At 48.9% G+C, this 26009-nt stretch overlaps 1 protein-coding gene and 1 long non-coding RNA gene across 3 annotated transcripts in view; both read left to right on the top strand.

The window, feature by feature from the left end:
- HACD2 (3-hydroxyacyl-CoA dehydratase 2) overlaps positions 1 to 7258 on the top strand; it is a 111364-nt gene extending 104106 nt beyond the window's left edge. For both annotated transcript variants that reach the window (XM_023260229.2, XR_006585105.1), the window contains one exon: positions 4185 to 7258. In XM_023260229.2, coding sequence (XP_023115997.2) covers positions 4185 to 4267 — 83 coding nt within the window. In that variant the 3' untranslated portion in view covers positions 4268 to 7258. The remainder of the gene's footprint in view (positions 1 to 4184) is intronic.
- Positions 7259 to 7828: 570 nt separating this feature from the next.
- On the top strand, positions 7829 to 11382 carry LOC109503477. Its single transcript, XR_002162472.3, has 2 exons — positions 7829 to 9583; positions 10095 to 11382. It is a non-coding gene; the product is annotated as an uncharacterized LOC109503477 (long non-coding RNA).
- Positions 11383 to 26009: the final 14627 nt, after the last annotated feature.

The raw sequence follows: 26009 nt of genomic DNA, 5'->3' as shown, positions 1-26009 counted from the left end.
ATTTTCCAGTCTCTAAATATTTTTTATTTCATTTATATTTTTTAATGTTTGTTTTTAAAAGAGAGAGAGAGAGAGAGAGCATGAGCAAAGTAGGAGCAGAGAGAGAGGGAGACACAGAATCTGAAGCAGGCTCCAGGCTAAGTAATCTCCACACCCAACGAAGGGCTCGAACTCACAACCCCAAAATCAAGAGCCACACGCCCCACCGACTGAGCCAGCCAGGTGCCCCCCATTTTCCAATATCTAGAGCCATGGTTCCTAGTTGCAGTTTTGCCACCCCCAGAGTAGCACACGTTATCCCAGTGGGCACCACAGGATTTATTTAAAATCAGCAAAAGTTTTTGGGGCACCTGGGTGGCTCAGTTGGTTGAGCATCCGACTTTGGCTCAGGTCTTGATCTTGCAGTCCGTGAGTTCGAGCCCCGGTTTTGTCTCTGTGCTGACAGCTCAGAGCCTGGAGCCTGCTTTGCTTGTGTCTCCCTGTCTCTCTGCCCCTACTCCCCACACAATCTTTCAAAAATAAACATTAAAAAAATTTTTTTTTTTAATTTTTAAATCAGCAAAAGGTTTTGAATGAATAAGAGATAGGTATCAGATTGGATAACTGGCAAAGGAGCAGGGATAGTATTGTGAAATCAAATTATGGAGCCCCTACCTCAGAGATGCTATAAGATCTTAGTCTGCCAAAGAAGGAAGGTCTTCATTCCAGGACAGCCTGAGTCTCTCTGTACCTCCTAGTCTTTTTTGTGGTCTGGTGGCCAACCAGTGCCCAGACTTTTGCCTCTGCCTATACTGAACCCTTTATCTAGTTAAGGGGCCTGGTCAAGCACAGGTGATAGTGATTCCTGAGGGAAAACCCCGTTCCGTGGGATTGTCCTTATGGGCCTTAAGACTGAGAGATAGGAGAGAACACAAAGCGTAGGTTGGGGTTCTCCACGGAAGTTGGCTTTCTTGACCTGGGTTCCTTCCCCTTCTTCCATTCTCAGCCTTGTTTTGCTAAGAACTTGGCTTGGTTAAAGTCTATATTACTTCTTTCTTAAGGTGGCTTAACTCCTATAGACCAAGAAAAAGGGCTGATTTCAAATAAAGATTAACAGATTTTCTCCAAATCCCTGACACACACACACACACACACACACACACACACACACACACCCCAATCCAGGGTCAAGATGACAGCCCAGGCCCTATCTTCAGATATAAATCATTTGTGTCTGCTGGCACTCATTATGGTTTTGGCCTGAGCCAGTTGCCCTGGATGTTTTTAGTTGTTTAGGTTGTTGAGACCAGTTTGTACAGTTCATTCCAGCCAACAGCACATTTCCAACTTTCCAAAACTTTGTATTTATAAGAAGAAAATGCAGAGTTAAGAGAGGTTGCTGTTGACATCCAGCCTTGACCAAATTTGGTGTTCTTTCTACAACTTCAGTTTCTTTCTATCTTCTCTAATGGGAAGTTGGTACTATGCGTGTATTATATAAAAAACACCCTTTCTTTATGGTCCTGACCTATTGTTGCATTGTTGCACATATAACCCAAATTGTAACCCCGGGAATTTTCTCGTCTTGGGGTGCTTTGGAAGCACCCTCACTCCCTTGCAAGGTGCCCCTCTCCCACCTTGCTGCAGCTGCACCGTGTATAGTATCTGTGGGACTTGTAGATGTTTAAGTCCTGTCTACATTTCCTAAGCCCCCTACATTGATAAAAGTTGGCTGTAGGGGTTGGGATTTACAAAACAAAAAAGGGGGCTGCTGAGAAATGAGAAACACCGATGTAGGGTGAGGACACTGAGAAGTTGGGCACCCTCCAGGTCATCAGTAAGCATAACCACACCTCCGATTTTCAGAGACACTGAGAAGACACTTTTCCCAGGCAGCGTACTTCCATTTGCTCTCAGCCTCCAGTGTTCCTCTCACGAGAGGAACCCCTACCCCCACCACAACCCTCGAGTGCACAGCAACCATCCCCATTCCGTGTGTGCTGAACTGGGAGAGAAGAAGGTAGAATGCAAAATAGCCTATTGTCAGGTCGAGATTGTCTTGGGGGAGGTTTCTTCTTTGGAGTCCATGGTTAAAAATAGTAGCCATGTATCTGGAATTGTTTTGGCCGTTTATAGTTGGGTTCAGCCTAAACATGTGGGTAATTCAGATGGAGACAGCATCGCCCAAGTTCTGATCACCAAGAAATCATTACTAGAACTGTAGAGAACCACCAGCCCTAGGGCCCCCATTCTCCTGGCCATCTCCACACACATTCCTTTGCTCGGGCACAGAGAAACCTCCGAAGTTGCAAAGAAATGAGACGGCCATATCCGCCCTCCCATCTCTGACCTCTGGCCCTCACCCGTGGGGAGAAGGATACTCAGCCGGCTTGCTGCTGCCACCAAGGGTCTAACGAATGGCTTCCAGGTCATCCTTCCTCGGCCCCTCTGAACTAGTGCAGAAGCTTTAGCCAGCCCTGCAACCAGTGCAAAAGTCCTTAGTGTACTTTGCCACAAAGTTTCCCTTTACTAAAGTATATCTATAGAAAAATGACTGGCCCCACATTTTTAAATGATTGCAATTAGCATTCCTTATGGTTTAATTATATCTTTACTTCCAGTTTTTAGATTATAGAGCTTGTCAAATTTTCTGGCTTTCATACCAGAATAGTTCTCTCCCTGTTGAATTCTGTGCACAAGCTGGGTCTTTTCTCCGAATAACTTCCTGCCTACAAGTAGCGAGTGGAGTGGATGGCAGTCCTGGTCGGTACCGGCGCCTCCTCTGCGGTTTCCCAGATCCATGTGCGCACACCCCCTGATGTCTTAGAGTGCTTCGGGAGGATCGTTTGAAATTTGGCCAACGTGGAACCCATTTAAAAAGGAAGAAACTGTCAGGGGAATAGTGGAAATTACCACCGCCCCACCCCCCGCCCAGAAATACAGGTTACTGTCTACAAAGTAGAGATTGGAGCTGTTGAGAAGGGAAGAGGAGGAAGCATATTGTACATTTAAGACCATCCCACTGGAGTTATTACACAGTTGTTGAACCCACAGTTCCCAGTAACCTTGTGAAGGCAGGTGGCTTAGCTGGCATTTCCCAGCAGGAATCCTATAGGCATTTGGGGTGGGACAGCTCTTAGTTGTGGGGACTATCACACATTGCAGGTTTTGGCATTCCTGCTTCGTATGTTAAATGTCAGTAACCTTCCTCCTCCAAATATACACTCCCCTCCCCGCAATTTCCAAATACTCCTAAGGGAGAGGGGCCACCCCATTTATTTGAGAACCAGTACTTTTTAAAGTAATCTATGGGGGCGCCTGGGTGGCGCAGTCGGTTAGGCGTCCGACTTCAGCCAGGTCACGATCTCGCGCTCCGTGAGTTCGAGCCCCGCGTCGGGCTCTGGGCTGATGGCTCAGAGCCTGGAGCCTGTTTCCGATTCTGTGTCTCCCTCTCTCTCTGCCCCTCCCCCGTTCATGCTCTGTCTCTCTCTGTCCCAAAAATAAATAAACGTTGAAAAAAAAATTTTTTTAAGTAATCTATGAAGTGACCAAGAACAGAATCTCCAGTCCCTAAGATACTAGCTTACTTTTCATCAGGACTTTTTACATCCAAACCTGGCTTCGTCACGTTCAGATGAAATGTCATAGCCCTCCTCCCCCTCCTCAGTCTTCCCATTCAAAGAACAACCGTTCTCAGGAAGTACTTTTGGGAGATCCCCTCAGGTGACAGCAGTGACAGAAGGGGCTAGGCTGAGTGTCAGGAGCCCAGAGACTGGTCCTGATTGCCAGGAATTTGCCGTGAAACCAGACAAGTCACCTACCCCCTCTGGGGCCTGAATTCCTCTGTAAAGAGGAATGGTAAGTCTGTCACTAAATGTCAATTCGGAGAATAAGTGTGAAGATAATATTAGAGGAGGTAGAATGTTATTTGGCAGCTCGGTGGCATCTTGATGGGTAATGGTAGTATGGTACTCTGTGTCACTCAGGTCCGCACCACCCTTTTCCCTTCAGCTAAAGCCGGAAAAGGTAAGTCCCTCTGCATTTTTCTTCCCTTTCCCCAGGCGTACTTTGTTCCCTTCCTCGGGGAAGGGATGAGAAAGTAGAGAGTCAGAGAGGACCTCAAGTCCACATGCTTTAGATTTTAAGTGATTTAGATTTAAGCAATTCTAAGTGATCTCTTTAACCAATACTCTCTTTTCTTTCAGTTTTTCCCCAGTTATACTTCCACATGATACACCAGAGAAGAAAGGTCCTTTCTCATACTGAAGAACACAAGAAATTTGAATAGTTCCTGCTTTCTGCACACCCCTAAAAAACAAACTTTTCAATGACAAAAAATGCTGCAGACTTTTTGAGTTCCCAATACGTTTCATAGAAAATAAGTAAGAACTATTTTTAAAGTATTAAAAAAATAAAAACAAGAACCAAAATCCAGTGTCACACAGGCCTGGGATTTTATTTAAAACAAAAAACAAAAACAAAGAACAAAAACTGTTACATAAAACCTCCTGGCCGGTCCATTTCAGCATGCTTTTCAACCAGAAGTTCCCAATATTTATGATGGCTCTGGAAAGGGATTTGGCATTTTATATCCTCCTGTTTCCTTCTTGTATCTGATAAATAAAGATCTGTAACACTAAATACTTGAGAGTTACAGTCTGAGTAATGACGTTGTACCAGCTGAATGCCCGGCTTGCAGTAGAGTTCTGTTTCAGTCTGCAGTGTGTTTGTTAGCATTCCCTTTTCAAAGCGCTTGACCGCATGCTGGAAACTCTGTATTTTTGAAGTGGCAAACTTTGTTCTCTGGAATGTTCTGAGATTATGGCTGGGACCTATCCCCTCATATCTAGTGAACTAATTATACAATGTATATGTCTGTGAAGCTTTGGGGTAGTACCTGTAATCTGAAAACAACTAGAACCCTTTTGTTTGTTTTCAGTTGAGTCATTACTGCCTGCCACTAAGAAACGTGCTTGAACTTAGTATGTGTACATCGTAGAGAACCTATCTTATCCAGGGCTCAGCCTCAATCATATTTTAACACAGTGACAGTTCTCAGAAAGGGAAAGCTCAATCGCTAGTAAATGACAAGTACCTTTCACAGTATCATTCTCAGAACACCCCTGAGTAATGTATTTACCAATAGCTATTCTCGTTTGTGGACCCAAAGCCGGTCAAGTCCCATAAGGAGTTAGAGAATCTGTTACTGAAAGCACATGGAAGGTGTAACTTTAGAAATGTAATCCCGAAGAACATTCAGGGACAGGTTTATACACCCTTATTTTATTTTTAAATTTCATTCAACTCTTCTGTTGGGATACTTTTCCCAATTATGGTCCTGTGTAAGTCCCACCAAGTGTAAGTCCAGAGGCAGCGATATGTTCCCGTTGGGCAGCCATGAGCTAAAAGCAGTGTCATCCCCATGTGTTGGAGCAGCCAAGCGATAGTGTCCTGTGGACATGGGCTGATTACTGTCATATCTTCATGCCATTTAATTGCTCAGCTGTGCATTTAAGACTCTTCAAGAAAGGGTTGATGAAAATGTAAAGCCCAAGTTCAGATGTGCATTAGATTTTAAACACAGAATGTTCTTTGTGGATTCTTTCTTCCACCCCCCACCTTTCTTTTTTAATGGTTGATTTAAAAAATGTTAAAAGCCTAGCTTACTAGCTTACTGAGTAGTTATTTAAAATATAGTTGCTAATGTCAGAAGGATGTCATAATGGAAAACTAATTTTTTAAGTGTTATTTTCATAAAAGCTTGACAATTAAGATGAAAATGAGAAGAAAGTATGCAGCCTAAAATTTAATGCAGGCAGATGCGTAATAAAATTATTTTTGAATTGAACATTAAAATTCTGCTTCTTTAAGTCAGCACTCTTAACTTGGGCATGTTGAGATTAGAATCTGTTCTTGTACTTCATAAACTAAATATAGAGGAAAGACTATTTTTCATGCTTTTTCTTTTTCCAAAATGTACTTCTACTGTAAAACAGAAACAATTTGAGTTACATTAGTCTTATTACTTAGTTTGGGTAAGATTTTTTCAGTCTTTTCTGGAATAGTTCCAGAAGATGGGATAAAAAAAAATGTAGATTTTCCAGGATCGCAGGACTGGGGTTTTATTCGGGCCTCTCTGTTATAATTTGTCGCTATTTACAAAGAACGGTCTGTCGCAAACAGTGGTATTGCACCAAATTGAACTTTGGCAGCAAGAACACAGTGTGCAACTCCCTCCTCAAAAAGGGTCTCCACCCCTGTGTGTACTTCTGTCCATCAGCGTTTAAAAGGCTCATGGCAGATAAGTAAGGCGTGCGTGCGGCCATCACCTCCCTCCGTAACTGGTTTCTTTTATCTCCAACATGAATTAACTTCTCCTTTGAAGTGGCAGTGTTCTTTTATGAATTGAGAACATCTAACCCCACCAACTGTCACACCTTAACAACGTGTGAACGAGGAAGGTGGTGTTCGGTGGGTATTTTGTCAGACTTCCCGTTTTCATTTCAGGACACAGTCAAAGGCGTCACCTGCCCGGCTGCCCACCTGATTGGGTATCTCAGGTTACCCCCTTCAGGGACCACCTTCCAGCAGAGAATTCTTTGGGGTATGCAGTAGTGCTTTGTAGACACTGATCTGCATCCTGCTGTGCTCTGTTTGCTCAGGTTGGGATCACTCACTTAACATGTACTGACCGTTATCAAAGGCACCATGGAGAGTTAGTCATGGAATAAAAGCACTGTCCTTCCAGATAAAAGCTGTTCCTCTGGAGCAGACTTCCCACGGGAAGGGTTTAGAAGATGTAGAGGTAAATTACGAGGCATATGAAGATTGTGCCCTCATTTCTACTCGTTTGTTTCGGTTATTCATTTATAATAAAAGATTGGCGTTGACGTGGTACAACCTGCAAATTATTTTCAACTCTGAGTTTCTAGATAAAACATTGTAAAACATCAAAACCAGTACATACTGCTCCTTTGAAATTTGGGTAAAAAATTATACAACCATATATATAGTCATTTTTGTATTTTTTCTATGTTGTGAAAACCAAAATTGTAATTTTATAAGTCTTTGATTCACTAAAATTATATAATTTAAATGTATTTTTTGTATATTTAGAAATAAGGAGTTCAAAGACTATATCTAACTTTCTATGCATGCATTTGGAAGCTGTTTTTACCTGATAACGTTAATGTAGTAATAAGTTGTATTCATAAAATATGGATCTGTGTTGCATTTCAAAATAAACTGGTGTGTGCTCTGCCTGGATTTGAAATACTGACCGGTGAGTCTAGTGATTTTTCACATTAAGTTGGCCTAAACGTGGCGTTGTAGGAATATGGAAGAGTTTCCGTTCTGTCACGGCTTCCAGTTCTTTCTTTGAGAGGTTTAAAATCTATTTCTGCTATTCATAATGGTTCTGCACTTGACAGGAGAAATAGACAGATTATATTAAGAGGTTTCCAAAAAGTCATTCTTCCTGCCAGGCCGTCTTCAAGCTTACCAAACCCCTCTCAGCCTGGCTGCAGAGGGACACGAGGGATTCCACATATAAGTGACCAGGAAGTCTAAGAAAATCGGTAAACAATCGCGGATCCTTGTCTTACAGTGTTTTGGGGTTTGGGGGTTCTTTTACGATATTTTTTTTAATCTCACTTTTCTAATATAAATTAAGAGGGGAAATATTGTTGCCTACCAAAGTTCATCTTATATTAAAACAAGATGTGGGGGCGCCTGGGTGGCTCAGTCAGTTAAGCCTCCGACTCTTGATTTCAGCCCGGGTCATGATCTCATAGTTCGTGAGATTGAGCCCCACATTGGGCTCTGCACTGACAGCACAGAACCTGCTCCCTGCTTGGGATTCTCTCTCTCTCCCTCCCCGGCTCATGCTCACTCTCTGTCTCTCAAAGTAAATAGATGAACATTAAAGACAAAGAAAGAAAAACAAGATGTGGTCAAGTACCTACCTCATGAAAATGTCCCCAACTACAGAGCCATCCGAGGAACCACTTCATGCACTCTCGAGTTCACAGTAGGTAGTGGCAGAAGGGATGCTGACAGGATGCGCCCCGCCTGGCCACATCTGGCCTGCTAGTTATAGACCCCAGACCTCTTCACCTCCGAGTGAAAGTGCTGATGTGCCCATGGGATGGGTATTTTCTAGAAGGCGATCTCTGAGTGACCTTTTCTTATGTGCCTCTAGCAGTAAGGTGGCCACTGCTGGGTCTGCCATGTCCTTCCCAGACTTAACCATCACTGTTGGTCTCTGTTCCAAAGGGAACATTTTCTTCCCACCTGCTGTCACGGCTTAGACATGACCAGCACGGTGGTTACAGAATCACTCTTGTGTACAGTCTAGTCTGTTTCAGATAGCCTTTTCATTTATGAAAAGAATTATTTCCACTAACACTAAGGAACAGATGGTAAAGTTAATAGTAGAGGCTACCCAGAAAATCCAACCTTTACAATCTTAGTGTGGTAATGGGAAACCAGGGCTTTCTAATTTGTCATTGTCATATTTTGTGGCAATTATGTGTCCTATGTTAACATAATAAGCTCTAGCCTGAGGAATTACCGCTGGTATAATTAAGAGACCTACTGTTACACACACTGTTCCAAAAATACCGCTGTGTTGTTCTGTTCCCTTTAACAAGAATGGAGACTAGCTTTGCGATTCCTCATATTATTTAAAAAAAAAAAAAAATCCCAGCCTTACAAATGGACTGGCTCATTGTCATACAATTTAGTGGTGAAGAAACTGTTCTAAGCAACTCTTACCAAAAATAGCCATACCTATTAACATTCCCCTGCCTGCAGCTGAGAAGCAGAGTTACAAGAGAGCTGTATGAGTTTTTGACCAATGCTTTGTTTTTAAAGTGAGAGACTATTTAATCTTTTTAGTTCTCAAAGTTAGAAGGATAGTCCTTAGTGTTACTGGGGCAGATCTCGCTACCAAAATAATCTTTTTCTCCCACAAAAGGCAGTTCACCCTAAAAGCATCACTTGATGAGCAAAAATAAAATATGAGAAAGGCTGTGTATATAAGTACCTAGTGCCATTTCATAGATCTTTTTATGTCGTTTGGAAATTGTGTTTTCCGCTCACTAGGTCCAGAGCATTACTCCCACAGCAGCGCTTTTACATCTGTCTTTGACCTTTGTGGCTACAAGTCCAGATAACTGCACTTGGTTGCAGGCCAAACTCCATTTCCGTACTGTTGTAGCCGGGCTGCCCCGCTGGGGGGCAGCACCTCACAAGCGATCGGGGCCTTGGCGTGAGGCGTTTGGAGCTAAGCTTCAACCCGAGGACACCAGAGGACATCGCCGCCGTTGGGGCAGAAAGGCGCACTAATGAAAATTAGTCACGGATCTCTGTTGTCCGTATAGAGCAAAGACAGGCAGGTCTCAAAGCATATTCTGAAGGGGTACTTTTTCGAAGAGACCAGCTTGGATGTGTGTGCTGAGGATCCATCTATTTGTTCTCTTCCCACTGCAGAACCCTCCCCAGCACGGACTGTGCGGGGCTTTTGGAGCTGGTCGTAAGGCAGGTGTGAGCGCCCCTGTTTAGCCGGAGAGCCTGCTTGTTCATCTTTGAAACGTTCGGAGAGGTCAGTTCCCACTCTGCTTCTGTCTCCGGATATTTTTGGAGGGTGGCCTGGGCCATGAGAAAATGTCAGGCCACCTTATAAGGCGGCGTCTGGCCCCGAGAATGCTTGTCTGCGGCATGTCCTGTACACTCTGTGGGTGTGAGTTAACTTGACTCTTGGACTGGGTTTTCTCACAGATGCAAAATGCTTCTGTTCATGCCGTGGGTTATTCTCACTCTTTAACGGGCTTCAAGTCTCCCTCGAGAGAGAGCTGTTTAAGTGACACCAATTTTGGACGTACCAGATAGATAACCAAGGGTACGTGTAATCCTCAACAAACACACTAGTTGATTGTGCCGGGGCCCATAGAAATAGTCGACTGCAAGTGGTTTCTTTGACTAGCGTATGTCAAAGGGAATTGCACGGAATATTAGTTCTGAGTGATGACAGGAGGGGGAGTGTGTTGGGAGGGTGGGAGTCTGTGGTTTAAAAAGTTGAAACAAAAAGTGTGTTCTCCTACTAAACTTTTCAGATCTTTTTGCATGTGAATGCAAGTTGTGAATCTCCAAGAGAGGGGGTTGCTAATGTAGGATTTTCCAGAGCTATTTTCAGCATTCATCTTCGAACCATCTTCAGGGCTGACGCTCCTGGAACACCTTGAACAATACTAATCGGTTGGTGGCAGCTTTCCTGGTGGAGGAATGTTAACCCATCCACGGGGCAGGAGAAAAACAAAACAAAACAAGAGATGGGGGCTTAGCCACGGATCTAGGAAGATCTTCCTCGTTTTTTGTTTTAATAATCCACCATCATCAAGTAGGTAAATGAATTGTTTGAAAGCCCGGGTGTCAGCAGCTCTGGACAGGCTGCCGTTTGCTGCTTTCTGGTGAAGATCAAAGGTGCCAGTGGACGTGCACTCACGTGTCAGAGAAGACCTGGCTGGGACCAACAACCCTGAGAAGATCAGGGCCACATGGGCTTGGAACCCCAAGTTGGGAGCAGTCCAGCCACCACTCTTGCGTCTACACCCCGGTTTCTGAACGCAGACTCAAGTGCCTGCTGTCAGAGCCTCTCACTCAGGCTCGTGTCCTCCTTGAGACTCCTGGTGTCAGGAGACCGTCTTCCACACTTCCCCCACATTCCCGAATGTTGCCAGGGGGTGGCTGCTTTGTTCTTGTGTGCACTGTTACCTGACAAAGCCTTCCAGTTCCTTTTGTTTTGTGTTGCATCCTCCCATGTCAGCTCACCACGTAGACCCCTTATGAGCCCGAGAAGCCAGCACTCAACACTGTGCAGAGGAAACAGAAGCTGTACAGTGAGACACAGAGCTGGGACTAGCCCTCAGGCCCTCCCCTCCCACACACACCCACCAGGGCCCCTCCAGGTCTGTGTCCTGCCCTCTTCTGCCCACATCCTCCCATGGCTTTGCTGAAGCTTCTAGCTCTTACTCTGTTCCTGGTCTCTCCCTGCTCCCTAGGCTCCCCCGCCCATGACGCCTCAACCTTCGTCATCAGCCCCTCGTGCCAGACTCCATCGTTCTCACCATCATCACAAACCTCCCTGCCCTCCCGCCCTCCCACTGCACCCTCATGGCCAAACCCCAAGCTGGGATCAGTCCAGCTGCTACCCTTGCCTGTGCCTCTCACGCCTGGGACTGCTTGCCTGGCACAGTGTCCATGATTCCCTTCAAACTCCATCCTCCTTAAACCTCTGACTCACTCAACCCAGGATAGCACCCCCGATTTCACAGAGAAAACAGCCACCAGACAGCAACTCCTGTAACTTTCTGTCACCAAATTTATAAATGTGCCTGTACCAGAGGGCTTTTCGTGTCTTCCTGTTAGAATGGAAGGGGTGGCCCTCTAACCTCTTACCAAAGCTAACCGCTCTTCTGTGCTCTGGGTGTTTCCAATCTCCTCCTTGCCCCCTCCCTCCCTCCCCCCCCCCCCCCCCGCCCCGCCGACTCAGGGACCTGACTCTGGCCATCTGGCCCTCTCTGTGCTCTTTGCCAAAAATTCCCATCAACTGCCTCCCCATCTTAACCTGGACCCCCATGCACCCCACTACTCCCCTCTCTCCTGTTCCCTGGAAGGCTTGGCTACAAGCACTTCTCTGCTTCCCACCTCCCACTCTTTTCCCATCTCACTACCGCCTGGTGCTTCCTACCATGCCAATGACACAGCTCTGTTGGTGGCCACTGGTGACCTTGTTATGAAATCCAGTGTACATTTGTTAGTCCTTGTCTTTTGGCTGAAGTTGGGGGTGCCATCATGCTGGATGTTAGAAATGATGGTATGGTTTGGGAGTAGACTGGGGGACCCAGCAGTACCAAATCCTGGGCCCCTGAGTTTGAGCCCCACACCCACATCAGGCTCTGCACTGGCAATGCAGAACCTACTTGGGATTCTCTCTCTCTCTCTCTCTCTCTCTCTCTCTCTCTGTCCTTCACCAACTCGTGCTCTCTCTCAAAATAAATAAACATTTTTTAAAAAGTTAAACAAAAAAAAAAACAAAACTAGCAAGAGATAGTAAGGAGCTGGGCCTAAAGGAAATTGTGAGACCTGCTCGACTCAGCTTCCACTCTGCCCACCTCACTTTTCTCCACCCCAGACTACTGTCTCCCCACTGTGACAAGGAGAGAGGCTGACCAAAGCCCGCACCAGCTCCAGTGAAGAAACGCTCAAAGTTGAGTGCGTGTGCCATCACACTTGGCAGGAGGCTGGCTCCGGTGGGTGGAGGCCAAGTCCGGGAAGGACAGGAAAGCATCAGGGAGAACGCAGATCCCGCCCTGCTTACCACTTACAGCTTGAGGAGCCGGAGGAGAGACCCACACCCCCTGCATACCAACCCCTCCTGCTCCCTGACCCTTTTCATTCTCACTAGCAAACTCAGCTTCAGCAGAATCTCCAAACCGAACGCTAAGCTCAGCGTTCCTCTTTCTCGGGGAGGAGCCAAAATGGGCCAGGGGAGAATGAGGACAGACCTGGGAACCATTCCCAGGAAGCCACCATCATTCTGGAGACCGTCGCTGCTCTGGACAACCCACGCTTCTGGTTTTCTCCTGCTTCCGTGGCCAGCCTTGCTCTGTCTCCTCTGCTGCCCCCAGCTCAGAGGCTCTCAAGCTTGAGTGCATCCAGAACCACACTGGGAGCTTGACAAGATCAGATTCCTGGGCTCCTTCAGACCTACCAAATCTGAATCGGCACAGACAGAGGTTGGGGGTCCATTTTTACACAAGTCCCAAGGATGACTCAGGGCTTATTTTGCAGAATATTGCCTTAAGGGCTGATGGTCTTGAGGGTTCTACCCTAACTCTCCTTCTCACTTCAGCCCAAGGCCCCTGGAGCAGATCTGGCCCTTGAGCATGTTCTGGTTGGCCCGTGTTGTTTTTTGATTTTTTTTTTTTTATATTTCTTTTGAGAGAGAGAACATGCACTAGTGCGGGTGCGCACTTGAGTGGGGGAGGGGCAGAGAGAGAGGGAGGGAGAGAGAGAAAATCCCAAGTAGGCTCCGTGCTCAGTGTGGAGCCCGATGTAGGGCTCGATCCTCTGACCTTGAGATCACGACCTGAGCCAAAGTCAAGACTCAGATGCTTAACCGACTGAGCCAACAGGTGCCCCCACTATTGTTTTTTTTTTATAAATTTTTTTTTTCAACGTTTATTTATTTTTGGGACAGAGAGAGACAGAGCATGAACGGGGGAGGGGCAGAGAGAGAGGGAGACACAGAATCGGAAACAGGCTCCAGGCTCCGAGCCATTAGCCCAGAGCCCGACGCGGGGCTCGAACTCATGGACCGCGAGATCGTGACCTGGCTGAAGTCGGACGCTTAACCGACTGTGCCACCCAGGCGCCCCTGTTTTTTTTAATTGAATCAGTTGTCAACACTAAAACTGACAGATGTCGTGTAAGCCATCTACAAGAAATTAGAAGATGAGGCAGCAGGAATCCACATTCCCATATGTTGGGCATCAGTGAGAAATAGGGAGTGTTGCCCCATTGGTTGGAGCTTAGGCCCCAGGGCCACCTGCCAGAGATTCCAGTTCACCCCCGTCCAGCCATGCCCCCCTGGCATCTGAAGCAGGAGCTGGAGAGAAGGAGCTTGGCTGCCATGGTTTCAAGCTCCCTCCGATGGGAGCCTGTGCACCCCATGTTCCATGAAAGCCTACCAGGCCCTCAGTGCCCTTGGCTCCCACCTCCTGGCCTTTGTGCACCACATTTCCTCTGCCTGGGAGGCTCATTCCCTCTCTACCTGGCTAATTCCTGCCGGTCCTCCAGGAAGCCCCTGCCCTGAGGTCCTAGGACAGCTCTGGTGCCCCTCCTGGACGCTCCCACAGTGCCAGGGGTGCCAGAAGAAAGCTCACCTAATTAAATTAGAATTTCAGATGACGGTGAAGCTCTTATTAGTATGTCTCAGGCAATATTTTATTTGCCAAATCACTGTGACGGGGTCTGTATTTCCCCCTCGCGGTCCTTATTGCCACCTTCTCTCACCTTCTCAAGACAGTAAGCTCCACGAGGCTAGGGACTCCTCCCAGCTTGTGTACCCCTGTCGTCTCAGTCCTCGCTTTCCGCTGGGGTTTGGGACACTAGCGGGAAACTTAGAAACAAATGATGTTTTTTTAAGTAGGCTCCACGCCCAATGTGGGGCTTGAACTCTCAACCCTGAGATCAAGGGGCAGCTCAGTCAGTTAAGCATCTGACTCTTGATTTTGGTCCAGATCATGATCTCAGTTGATGAGATTGAGCCCTACATCAGGGTCTACACTGACAGCGCAGAACCTGCTTGGGATTCTCTCTCTCCCTCTCTCTTTACCCCTTCCCCACTCACATGTGCACACCTGTGCACATGCAGGCTCTCTCTTTCTCTCAAAATACATAAATAAACTTTAAAAAAAAAAAGAAAAAGGAGGGGCACCTAGATGGCTCAGTCAGTTAAGCGGTGGACTCTTGATTTCGGCTTAGGTCATGATCTCACAGTTCACGGGTTCGAGCACCACATCGGGCTCTGCACTCACAGGGCAGACCCTGCTTCAGATCCTGTGTTTCTCTCTCTCTGCCCCTCCCCCCACCTCAAAAATAAATAAATGTTAAAAAAGTTTTTTTGAAAGAAAAGACAATGTGTAGGAAGGGGCTGGACCCACGGCTGTGTACTCAGGCGTGGCCTGAGGAGCCATAGATGCAGGATTTGGTCCTTATCCTACAGACACCCAAAGCCCACAGTTGGCTCCCTCCACAACACTGCCTCCCTAGTCCCTGGAACACAGGGGCATTGGCGGCGGGGGGGGGGGGGGGCGGGGTGCAGAGGATTCATTTAGGATGAATGTCATGTGGGGACCCTGCCCAGACAGCTTCTCAAAGGGCCCAGGTGCCAGCTCCTTAGAGACTTAGTTCTCTCTGTGCCCTCCGAGAAGCCCAGCAGGTGCAATGGCAGGTTGAGGTCCGAGGAGGGCTCCGCCTCCTCGTTCCAGACGGCACCACCCTGCACATGCTTCCAGTCAGAGCACCGTTGGTCTGAGTTTGGAACTTTCCTGAGCCTCAGCCTCTTCCTCCGGCACTTCTCATTAGCAAAGCTGCTGACAGCTGAGAGTCTGGGTACAAGGAATTCCCACAGGTCTGGTGGTTGCGTAAGTGTAGCAGCCCAGGACCCGAGCCCCTCCCCAGGCTGGGCCAGGCCGGGCCCGCATTCCCCGGGCATACAGATGTGCGCCCACGCGCCATGGTCGTCTCTGACCCCAGCCTACAGCCTGCATTTCCTTGACTGTCTCTGCCTCTTGCCCCAGCCTCAGGACGGCTGAACAAGCCCCAGCTCTGGCCAAAAGCTCAGGCACTGATCACAGCCTGCCAGCAGCTTGGGGCTGCTTCACTCCATATGCAGAGTAAGAAGGTGAGCAACCCCACCTGCCTCCGGGCAGACTGTCGCCAAATACCATCCCCCATACCTTCCCACATCTCCAGCCCACGTGGTCGTATACAAGGGAACTATGACTTGTCAGAGCCGGAAGGGACCTCAGACTGGCATTGACTCCTCCAGCTTCCACTTGTCCAGAGTTGGAAACCGATGCAGAGAAAGGGACACAGGTGGTGAGTGGCAGGGCTGAGCTACTCCTCATTCCCTATCCCCCAGCCCGAAGGACAGCTGTGCAGGGCACTTCTGAGAGTGCAGACGACTTCATGCTCCTCCAGGAACCTGAGCTTCCTGCCAACTCTGCCCTCAGCTGCCCACACTGTGATTTCATGTGTACACTTCCAAAGAGATCAGAGAATCAAGGTCCTGGGGAGGGTGTCCTGGATACTGCCTATACCCGGAAGCCTGGAGGACACAACCAGGGGTCTCTGTGCCAGGCAGCCCTGTGAGCGGGGAGGGAAGTCTGCAGTGGGGTTCAAGTGCCTCCCCCCCACCAGGCCATAGAAGCCCTGTGATTGTACAGCTTATCCTGGGCCTAGGAGGGTTTCCCAGAGTCCCTACAGGTAGTTCCCCAGCAATGGAAGTCCCAGCTCCCAGCATCAGCCCCTGTCCCCTTATTGGAGGAGCACAGCCTGGGATGCAGCCTGCACAAGTGGAATCCGAGGGCTCCCCCAGCCTCCTGTCAGGAATCTCAATTCAGAGCCAGGCGGCTGTTGGCTTGCAGGGTATATTTAGAAAAGTCAGGCTCCACTTGCTCCCTGTTCCCTTACAAAGTGTGAACTGCACCCATCACATGGAAATGTGATTCACTTCTCAGCAACCAGGCTGAGCTGCTTCCCACCGCCTCCAAGCAACCCTCCCTCTCTGCCCCACTCAGCCCTCCTGTGCCCATCTCCTCCTGTGCCCCACGTGGAGCCGGAGGCTCCGGCAGCGCCGTGACCTGGTGGGACAGGCAGAAGGCGCCTCCACGGTCAGAGGCAGAATGTCTCTTGTGCATCTTTCGCAGCAATGCATTGATCTTAGTCTGTTTGCTTTCTTTCTGGAAACCTGGACACTTTCTTCCTCATGGCCTCATAGCCCTCAACCCTCAATCCCACCCCCACTCCATGCTGCTCCTCCTGTGGTCTTTAGAGGCCTGGGAGAAGCTCACAGTCTGTTGGTAAGTCCCTCATAGAAACAAGCGCCATCAGGCAGAGGTTGTACCCCAGCAGCCTGCAAGCTGAACATGGTTGGTTTTTTTTTTTTTCTTTTTCTGAAATGATATTCTAAATTGTTTTGGTTACTAACACTTTTAAATTAAGAGAGTTCACATTTTAAAAAACGAATCTCCTGCTTCTCTTGAAAAAAAGGTCTGGAGTTCTGGTAACCCTGGACCCTAGTCCTGTAGGGCACATGATGAGAGAAAGGAGGGAGGCTGTTCCCTTTCCATGGATGGGTTCTCCAGGCCATGCTTTCCCCTCCTTCCTCCTAATTACCGGCTCCGAGCCTGCCCCAGCCCAGGGCAGGCACGTCCACCCCAGGCCTTCCAGCTGGAGCCCAGTCATGGGGTCCGAGGGGAACAAGCAGAGGAAGCCAGGGGTGATGGTCCCCACCTCTCCTCCTTCTGGGAGGCACCAGCATGGTGAAAGAGCACTGGGCTTGGTAAAGAACTAGGTCACAGAGTCCCGCTGTGTCACTGTATGTGCCCCTGCCCCCACTCGCTCGTTCCTCAGAACAATGAAGGGGTGAGTGCTGGAACCTCTCTGGCACCCCCTGGCCCCGATGCCACGTGACTTAGTTAGGCAGAGAGGAGGAATCTGATGTTTGAGGGGTGCTCACGTGATTTCAAATCCGCAGCACAGGAGTAAAAGCCGACACTATAGTACAACCAAGAAAGACTGACCTAAGGCTTCAAGGCAACAGAGAAAGAGGTCTGGGACGGAAGTGATTTGGTCCATTCCCAGCATCCCTAAGTCTCCCCAGGATGTCATCTGCCTTCAGGCAACACTATCCCAGGGTAAGTTTTTGATGGCATGCCAGGGGACCCAGGGATATGGAAACCCACAGGCGCATCCTCTGAATGCACAGTGACACCCACGTGCAGCCTCTCATGCAAGAGTGACCCATGAAGAGCAGGAGTAACCAATACTGCATAGCACTCACTAGGTGCCAAGCACTACTTTATATTTTTTCACATATAGTAACCCATGTATTTCTCCCAACGGTTCTATTAAGTCAGTATTGTTAGAATCCCATTATACAGATGATGAAACTGAGGCACAGAAAGCTTAAGTAATGGCCCAAGGTCACCTGCCGGGTTGGTATAAGCTGGAGATACACCCAGAGGGCATTCCAGAACCCTCACTCTTTGTGACTATACTAATTATACTGCTTTTGCTTGAGCTCCAAGGCTGTAGGGTGCCCCTCGCTGAGCACCCACCCCCTTGCCATCTGAAATTATGTCCAGCTGCAGCCACCCAGCCTAATTTCTAAGCTGATTACCAGTGAGCACCACGTGATGGAGGGCCAAGCAACACCAACAGTAGGCAAGTGCCGTGAAGGACCCACTTTCAAGTCAACCTCTGCACCACACAGAGAAAGTAAGGGCCCAACAAGGAAATCTCTTTCCTTTGTTGTCATGGTAAAACAAAACAACCCATTTAAGTGCCCACAAAATGACAACATCTCCATGACTCTCTTCCCCATTTTTGTCCTTCTGCTCCGTCCTAGCCAAAAGGATTTCACTCAAATGCCTGAGACAGCTCCTTCTGGCCTCCAAGAGCACTGATATGGGTCCTACGCTCACATAAAGAACATTCACAGAAGCTGACCCAAAGGAGCCACGTTGTCTCCTTGCATAGACCATAGAGGAAGTTTGGTAGTCGCCCTACTAAGGTGTCCCAGGCAGGAGCCAGTAGAGGGGGAATATAAATGAAGACAGGAGAAAATCTGCTAGGTGTTGACAGGCCTCCTGAGCCCTACAGAGCCCCTGAGCTGGCCTTCTACACACCAGGGAGTGATTCCCACCGGGGCCTTGGGGGTGCTGCTTGGCGAACCCAGGGTTTCCTGATCCGAGTGTGTCCCTGTGTTATTTCCCAAGCCCTCGCCCTCAGGGGCCCAGAGACAAGCCTCCCAAAACCTTGCCACCCCCCATCCTGTGGGTTCCCCAGGCCTTGGTTACTGCTCCTGTCTCTCCTGAGAGTACCACAGTCCCTTTCCTGCTCCAGCAAGACCTGACTTACCTCCAAGAAACAAACCAGTCCCTCAGACCTCTCTGAGAATCAAGACACGGGCAGGAACAAAAACATAGTGGAGCCACAGAGGTCTGTCCCTTGCCAAACTCCCCAGAAGACTTGGCCTGCCCCACTAGAAGCTCAGTCCATCTGAATGGCCCAGGAGTCTCCTGATTGCTGATGTTAGGGCCAGGCAAGCCTGCCCAGTGAGTCTCCCTTCTTCCCGACGGGACCGGGCAGCCTGGTTTGCTGCTAGCAGGAAAAGCGACCGAGATTCCTCGCCAAAGCAGGAGCCCAGACTCTCCACTTAGGGGCTCTGTAGGCCTGTAGGACTCCACGCAATGATCACAGGCCCTGCTCACTATCGAAGCTAGGCTGTGGCTGGTCAGCTGGGCATTTGCCAGAGGCGACCAGGTTCCCTGTGTTGGCTGATGGCCACCCCTTGGTGTGGATGTGACCTCTGGGGGTGGGGGTGTCAGGGGGAAGAAAAAGAGATCAGCTGCCCTGACTGAGGCCAGTGGTTCTCCTCTTGTATTACAGGCTGAAATCAAGCTATGGCTAGGGTCATGCTCTCTCTGGAGGCTCTAGGGGAGAATCCTTACTTGCCCCTTCTAGCTTCTGGGGGCTCCGGGTTTCTCCGGCTTCTGGCAGCATAGCTCCAACCTCTGCCTCTGTGTCCCTGCATCTCAAATCCTCTCTTTCCCTCTCTCAAAGGAACACCAATCATGGATTTGGGGCCCATCCTAAATCCAAAATGATTTCATCTTGAGATGAGATTGTACTCTCATTGTAAGATCTTAACTGCCTTAATTTTATTTGCAGACCCTATTTCCAAATAAGGCCACATTCACAGGGGCCCAGGGTTAGGACTTGGACATATCTTTTTGGGGGACACCATCCAACCCACTACACTCAGTTCCCTCCTCTATAAAATAGGACAACGCTGTAAGGATCGCATGGGTTAATACAAGCTCAGCACTCAGAGCAGGGCCCCCGGCACATCAGAACTGCTCAGTAAATGTTAGCTGTTACTATCCTTCCTCATTCTTCAAGATGCTAACCCCCATGAACTTGCTCTGAGCTGTACCCTTGTCCTTCCCCTCACCCAGACAAAAGCCCTTGCCCACACAGCCGCTTCCACGGCCTCGGTAGACCTCTCCAGCTTTATCCCAGGGCTTGGTATGAGCGGGAGGAGGCTGGTTTCCTCTGCCAGCCCATTGGCTCCGTTTATAAAAAGCTGGATCTTATTCAGCTCTTTTAAAAAAAAAATAACCATTTTTGAGTCATACGAAAATAGCTTGATCACAAGCAATAATGTGTGTATAGAGACATCATAGAGAGAACATATCTTGCCATCCTAAGCCCAAATGCTTCCCAGTTTCCCCCTGACCATTTGACTGGTCCCCTTCACCTCTGTCTTGCCAGCAGCCAGTACGGAGCCTGCCACCTGGGGCTGGGGCCCAGCTATCAGCTGATAAAGTGAAGGAGGGGGGCAGCCTGAAGTCAGAGCAGAAATGAAGGAGCAGCTGAATATACTGCCCAAGGACCCCTCGTATAGGGGGGACACGGGCATCCCGAAGGGTGATGGGAGAACAGAAGGAAGGCCTGGACTCCAGGGTGCCTGAGGCACAGTGAGTGTCATCAGTTGAGTCTGATGGAATGGTGCCTGACCTCCAGGAAGCTCAGCCCGGTCCATGATACATCCCAGAGCGCTAACCAAGTAAAGAGGCCCACTATATCCACTGGCTCAGCTGTACAAAACGCACGGCAGTTACCTTTATTTTTGTGGACTGTTTACTATTTATGACTAATTACCGTGTAACATAATAGCGGTTATGTATATAATTATGTGGCAGATTAATTTGTTATAAGCTTTATTTAATTATACTGCTAAACTCTGTTTGGTGAGTCTCCACTGCCTCCAAAGCAAAAACAAAACAAAGCAAACTTTGAAGGCCCGTTGCTCACCTCTGCTTTCACGATTGGAGAAGGTAGGTAGGACCTGGCCCCACCTCCACGATAGCCCGTTCTCCGGCCAGAGTTGTCCTCATGGCTATTGTTAAAGGTACTGTCCTGTGCTGAGCCCTTGCTGTCCTGGGCTAAGGGTCTTGTGTCCAACACGCATACCGCATGGGTGTGTCTAAAAGCCTAGGATGGGCTCAGCCTCCTCTACTTACCTGGGCTGGGAGAGGGGCCATCTGGCTCCATCCTGGGGGGTGGTTGGAATGGCCTCGGGGCTCCCACAGGGTGTGAGTTCACTCCAAGGGGGTCTATCCTGCCCTTACCCGCACAGCCCTGCCTCTGGCAAGAGGCATGGACACTACTCCACTGGTTCTTCACCCCTGCCTTCCTCACATTGCCTTGTTCCTTTTCTTTTCTTTTTTTTAATGTTTATTTTTTTTATTTTTGAGAGAGAGAGAGAGAGAGCACAAGCGGGAAAGGGGCAGAGCGAGCAGGAGACACCGAATCCAAAGCAGGCTCCAGGCTCCGAGCTATTAGCACAGACCCTGATGTGGGGCCCGAACCCCCGAAACTGCGAGATCAAGACCTGAGCTGAAATCGGACACTCAACCGACTGAGCCACCCAGGTGCCCGGGTCTTATTCCTTTTCTATCTCTCCTGTACCTGAGTGATGAGCACCACAGAAATGCTCGTGGACTCCTCAGGTTCCAGCCTTAGAGCCAAGTTGGGAAGAGGAGGAAGCCACTGAGAGAAAAGCCAGGCAAGCTAGGCAGCAAACCTGTGATCTTGACCTTTCCAGGAGACATAGAAGATACCTGTGGGAGCCCCACCAGACCTCTGTGGTGTCCAGCCAGCCCTTCAATCCATTCCCACTGTAGAAGTTCTTTCTCTCATCTAGCTTCATCCTTCTTTTTTTTTTTAATTTTTTAATGTTTATTTATTTTTGAAAGAGAGAGAAAACACGAGTGGGGGAGGGGCAGAGAAAGAAAGGGAGACACAGAATCCGAAGGAAGCTCCAGGCTCTGAACTGACAGCACAGAGCTCGACGCGGGGCTCGAACCCACCAACAATGAGAGGTCATAACCTGAGCCGAAGTCAGCAGCTTACCTGAGATACCCAGGCGCCCCAAGCCTCATCCTTCTTTTATTTATTTATTTATTTATTTATTTAGAGCAGGGAAGGGGGAGAAAGAGAGGGGGACAGAGGATCCAAAAGGAGCTATGCATTGACATCAGAGAGCCTGATGCAGGACTCGAACTCGTGAACTGTGAGATCATGACCCGAGCCGAAGTTGGACGCTCAATCAACTGAGTCACCCAGGTGCCCATAGCCTCATCTTTCTTATAGGGTGGTTTCCTTGGTCTCTCCTCACAACAGGTCAGCCTCCAGCCCTGACCCCAGTCACTGCACACCAAGACCGCATGTCCTCAGTCCCTGTAACAATATGAGCAGCTAATACTCACTGAGCATGGTGGCCATGGGCTAGGCTAACCCTTTCAGACCTAGTCTCACTTGCTCTTCCAGGGGCCCCACAAAGTGGGTGTTGCCATCACCATCACGGTTGGACAGATAAAGAGAATGAGGCTCTGACACAGAGCTGGTAGGGTCAGAGGTGGGATTTGACCAGGTTTGTCCTACTCTAGTTCCCATGTTCTTAACCACTGCATTATAGCACCTTCTCTCCTATTACTCATTCGACAAATATTCCAGAACATCCCATTAGGCCAGACCATGTTCTGGATACTGAGGATGAACTCACACACAGGGCAGAGATGGACGAGCCTTTGTGGGGCTTACACCCAGGGCCCCCTGGCACCCGTGTGCAAGCTTTGTTCTCCTGGGACTTTGAGAGGCCTGCCAAGGGCCAAGGGTGGGGTCAGGGCAGTGGCACCGGCTGCATTCCTAGCCAAGAAGGCACGTTATTTGGGATGAACTGCATGCCACAGAGCAGACTTCAAGCAAGGTGCTGATGCTGGGGTCTCAGGCCTCCCTGGGGACTCTCCCATACCCTAAGCTTGAACACGTCCTGGGCCTTCCTCCTGCTGGGTTGGCCCTCCTGAGGGGCACCCTTCCCCCAGCATCCTTCCCTTTGGCTCCTTCAGCCAGACGTTGTACTAGCTAGAAAATGGGCCTGCAAACCTGACCACCTCCCCACCCGCTGTCATCCCACCTGACGGAAACTCACTAATCACCACGACTACATCTGTGAGCTAATGAAAGGCAGGCAGAAATGCAGCGGGGGGGGGGGGGGGTGGTCCTGGCCAGGCAGCCTGACCTCCATCCCTGCAGAGTTGCTGAGGGGACTCAGGTGGAAGGATGGGATGCCACCGCCCTCTGAGAACCACCTGGTACAGCCCAAAGGGCTCCCACGGAAAGGCAGGGGCTCTCTCTGCTGACCCCATGGTTCTGCAGACCCAGCCTGAGACTTCACTGGGAGGGGTGGGAGAGAGAAGCACCAGGCTGGACATCTTCCCCAGAGGGACCCTGACGCAGTCCTGGTGAGGACTTAGCTAGAAAGAACTACTTGTCCTAGAGTAACTACTGTGTATCAGGCCGCTGACTTACCCTGGGAGCAGAGATGTTTTCTTTTCATTCCACTGATGAGGAAATTGAATCTCAGAGAAGTGAAGTAATTTTATTGAGGTCACACAGAGAGCAAACAATAGTTGGGTCTAACAGGTCTCACTCCAAAGTTGACACCTTTTCCACCATATCAGATAGCCTCTTTTACAAATCGGGGCTGGAGAACCCATCTTCTGGAGGCCTCCCTCCTGAGAGAAAAAGGGGAGAAGACCCCTTGCGAGACAGGCCCCAAAACGTAGCAGGTAGTGACTCATGTGTGGTCCACAGCCCCACCACGTCCCCATCCTGCGTGATAGGGGACAGCTCTGCTCTCAAGGCAATTCTTCCCCAAACCACAGTCCCAGGATCGCAGGGACCTCTGGCCCAGCCTCCCGGCCAGGCCGGAGCCCCCCACCTCTCTGAAAGTGGAGATCCAGCCAGGCTCTGGCAGGGAGGTTACCGCTGAGCAGGCAGCGCTTCCCAAGTATGGTTGGAGGCGGCAGCATCCGCCTCACCAACACTGAATCTGGATGTGGCGGGGGCGCTAAGCCAGTCAGTGAGATTACCAAGAGAGCGAATTCATTAACTAGAACTTGGAAATGAGCTAAACGCATACAGTCACCACGTGTGTGCATCGGAGGGAAAAGCCATCACCATTGCTTCCTCCCTGGGGCAGGGGTCCTCACTTGCCACCAGGAGCATTCCTGCTCCATCTGGTTCCAGGCTTTCTCTGAAACATCAAGCCCACCTAAGGTCCCAGGCCCCTGCGATTGCTCTTGCTCTGCACTTCTCCTTCAGGGCCCTGGTACAGGTGTCACTATATGACTGCACGGTTTGTAGGTCACCTTCTGTCTCACCCTCTGCAGTGTCAGCTCTGAGAGGGCAGGGATTCTGGCCTTGTTTGTGCTGTACCCACAGCACATGCCCTGTGTTCGGCATGTGGTAGGCACTCGTGGATATCTGCTGAATGCATAACTCCGGGTAGAAAGCTGGGAGGAGTAAGCTCAGGTAGGAGGAGAGAAATGTGAAAGATAGACTTTATTACCTTGTGGTTTGCAGGCCTTTCCCCATCCAGGAATTGCTCAGCCCACATAGGAATTTCACAGGGCCGTGGAATACTCCTGCTGTGGAATCATTTCATCTACCCCCCAGTCCTGGGGAGGACAGCTTCTGCCTGCATCCAAGCTCTCCCGCTGTTCTCAGAGATCCCTGCAAATGCAAGTTCCTTAGCTCTCCTCCCATGTTACTAGTGACAGTGATGTGTGCCCTTTGCTGTTAGAGAAGTTCTTCTCTGAATCTGACTCCTGTGTTTCCTATGCCATTTTATCTTTTTTTAAATGTTTTATTATGAATTTTTGAGAAAGACAGAAAGAGAGAGAGTGTATGTGCATGAGCGGGGGCAGGGCAGAGAGAGAGGGAGACAGAGGATCTGAAGTGAGCTCTGTGCTGACGGCAGAGAGCCCAATGTGGGGCTCAAACCCATGAACTGTGAGATCATGACCTGTGCCGAAGTCAGATGCTTAATTGACTGAGTCACCCTTTTTTTTCCTTTTTACAGAGAGAGAGCATGTGTGAGCAGGAAAGAGGGCCAGAGGGAAGGAGGGAGGGAGAGAGAGGGAGAGAGAAAGAGAGAGAGAGAGAGAGAGAGAGAGAGAGAGAGAGAGAGAGAATCTTAAGCAGGTTCCGTGGGGCTCAATCTCATAACTCTGGGATCATGATGCAAATCCAAATCAAGAGTCAGACGCTTGCTCAACTGACTGAGCCATCCAGGTGCCCCTCTTATGCTATCTTTATCTGCCTGTTCCCTGTCCTCTTGAACACAGACTCTCACAATATCAGAACTAGACAGGAGCTTAGAGACGATCTAAGAAAGGAGCTTTGAAGTTCTTTTGTTTTTTTCTAACAGAAAAATCCCTTTTGCAAAAAATTCAGATCTGAAATCCTCAAATGTGAGGCCAACAAAAGGGGAGCGCTCTGATTGACATAGGGGTTAGGAGCCCTCCCAGGGCACCCCAGGAGCTCCAAGGAATCCAGTCTGAAAACCAATGATAGATCCAAGCCTGACACTTTGTGGACAAGAAAATCCAAAAAAGAGACATAATCCATCCCAGCCAGGACCACAATGCAGGTCTTTCCTGCCTGAAGTCCACAGCCAACATTGTCAGACCTTAGTGGGAATGGCAACGTTTGGGGTGCTCTGCATTTGTACTTTTAAAAAATTATTTTAAAAGTTTATTTATTTTGAGAGAGAGAGAGAGAGAGAGAGAGAGAATACAAGCAGGGGAGAGGCAGAGAGAGAGGGAGAGAGAGGATCCCAAGCAGGCTCCATGCTGTCAGTGCAGAGCCTGATGCAGGGCTGGATCCCACAACCCTGGGATCATGACCTGAGCTGAAATCAAGAGTTGGACACTTAACTGACTGAGCCACCCAGGCGCACCAGCATTTGTACTTTTTAAAAGTATGTTCCAGGGTTGACTGGCTGGCTCAGTCAGAGGATCACGTGACTCTTGATCTCAGGGCAGTGAGTTTGAGCCCCATGTTGGGGATAGAGATTACTAAAATGAATAAATAAATAGATAAACTTCTAAAATTTAAAAATATAAAAAATAAAAGTATGTTCCAGTACCATTTGGGGGCTATGGGTTTTGTGTTTTCTCCTCTATGATATCTGGCACTTAAATATGCCAAAAAAAAAAAAAAACTAACAAGAAATTGGCAAAGAAAGTTACACAAACATGTTTCACAAATCTCCAAATCTTTGAACAAAGATGGTCATCACATTTTCTCAAACATTTCCACATAGG

Source organism: Felis catus, chromosome C2, assembly GCF_018350175.1.
Source record: "Felis catus isolate Fca126 chromosome C2, F.catus_Fca126_mat1.0, whole genome shotgun sequence".
Lineage (NCBI taxonomy): Eukaryota > Metazoa > Chordata > Mammalia > Carnivora > Felidae > Felis > Felis catus.
This window is presented reverse-complemented; position numbering and strand designations above follow the sequence as displayed.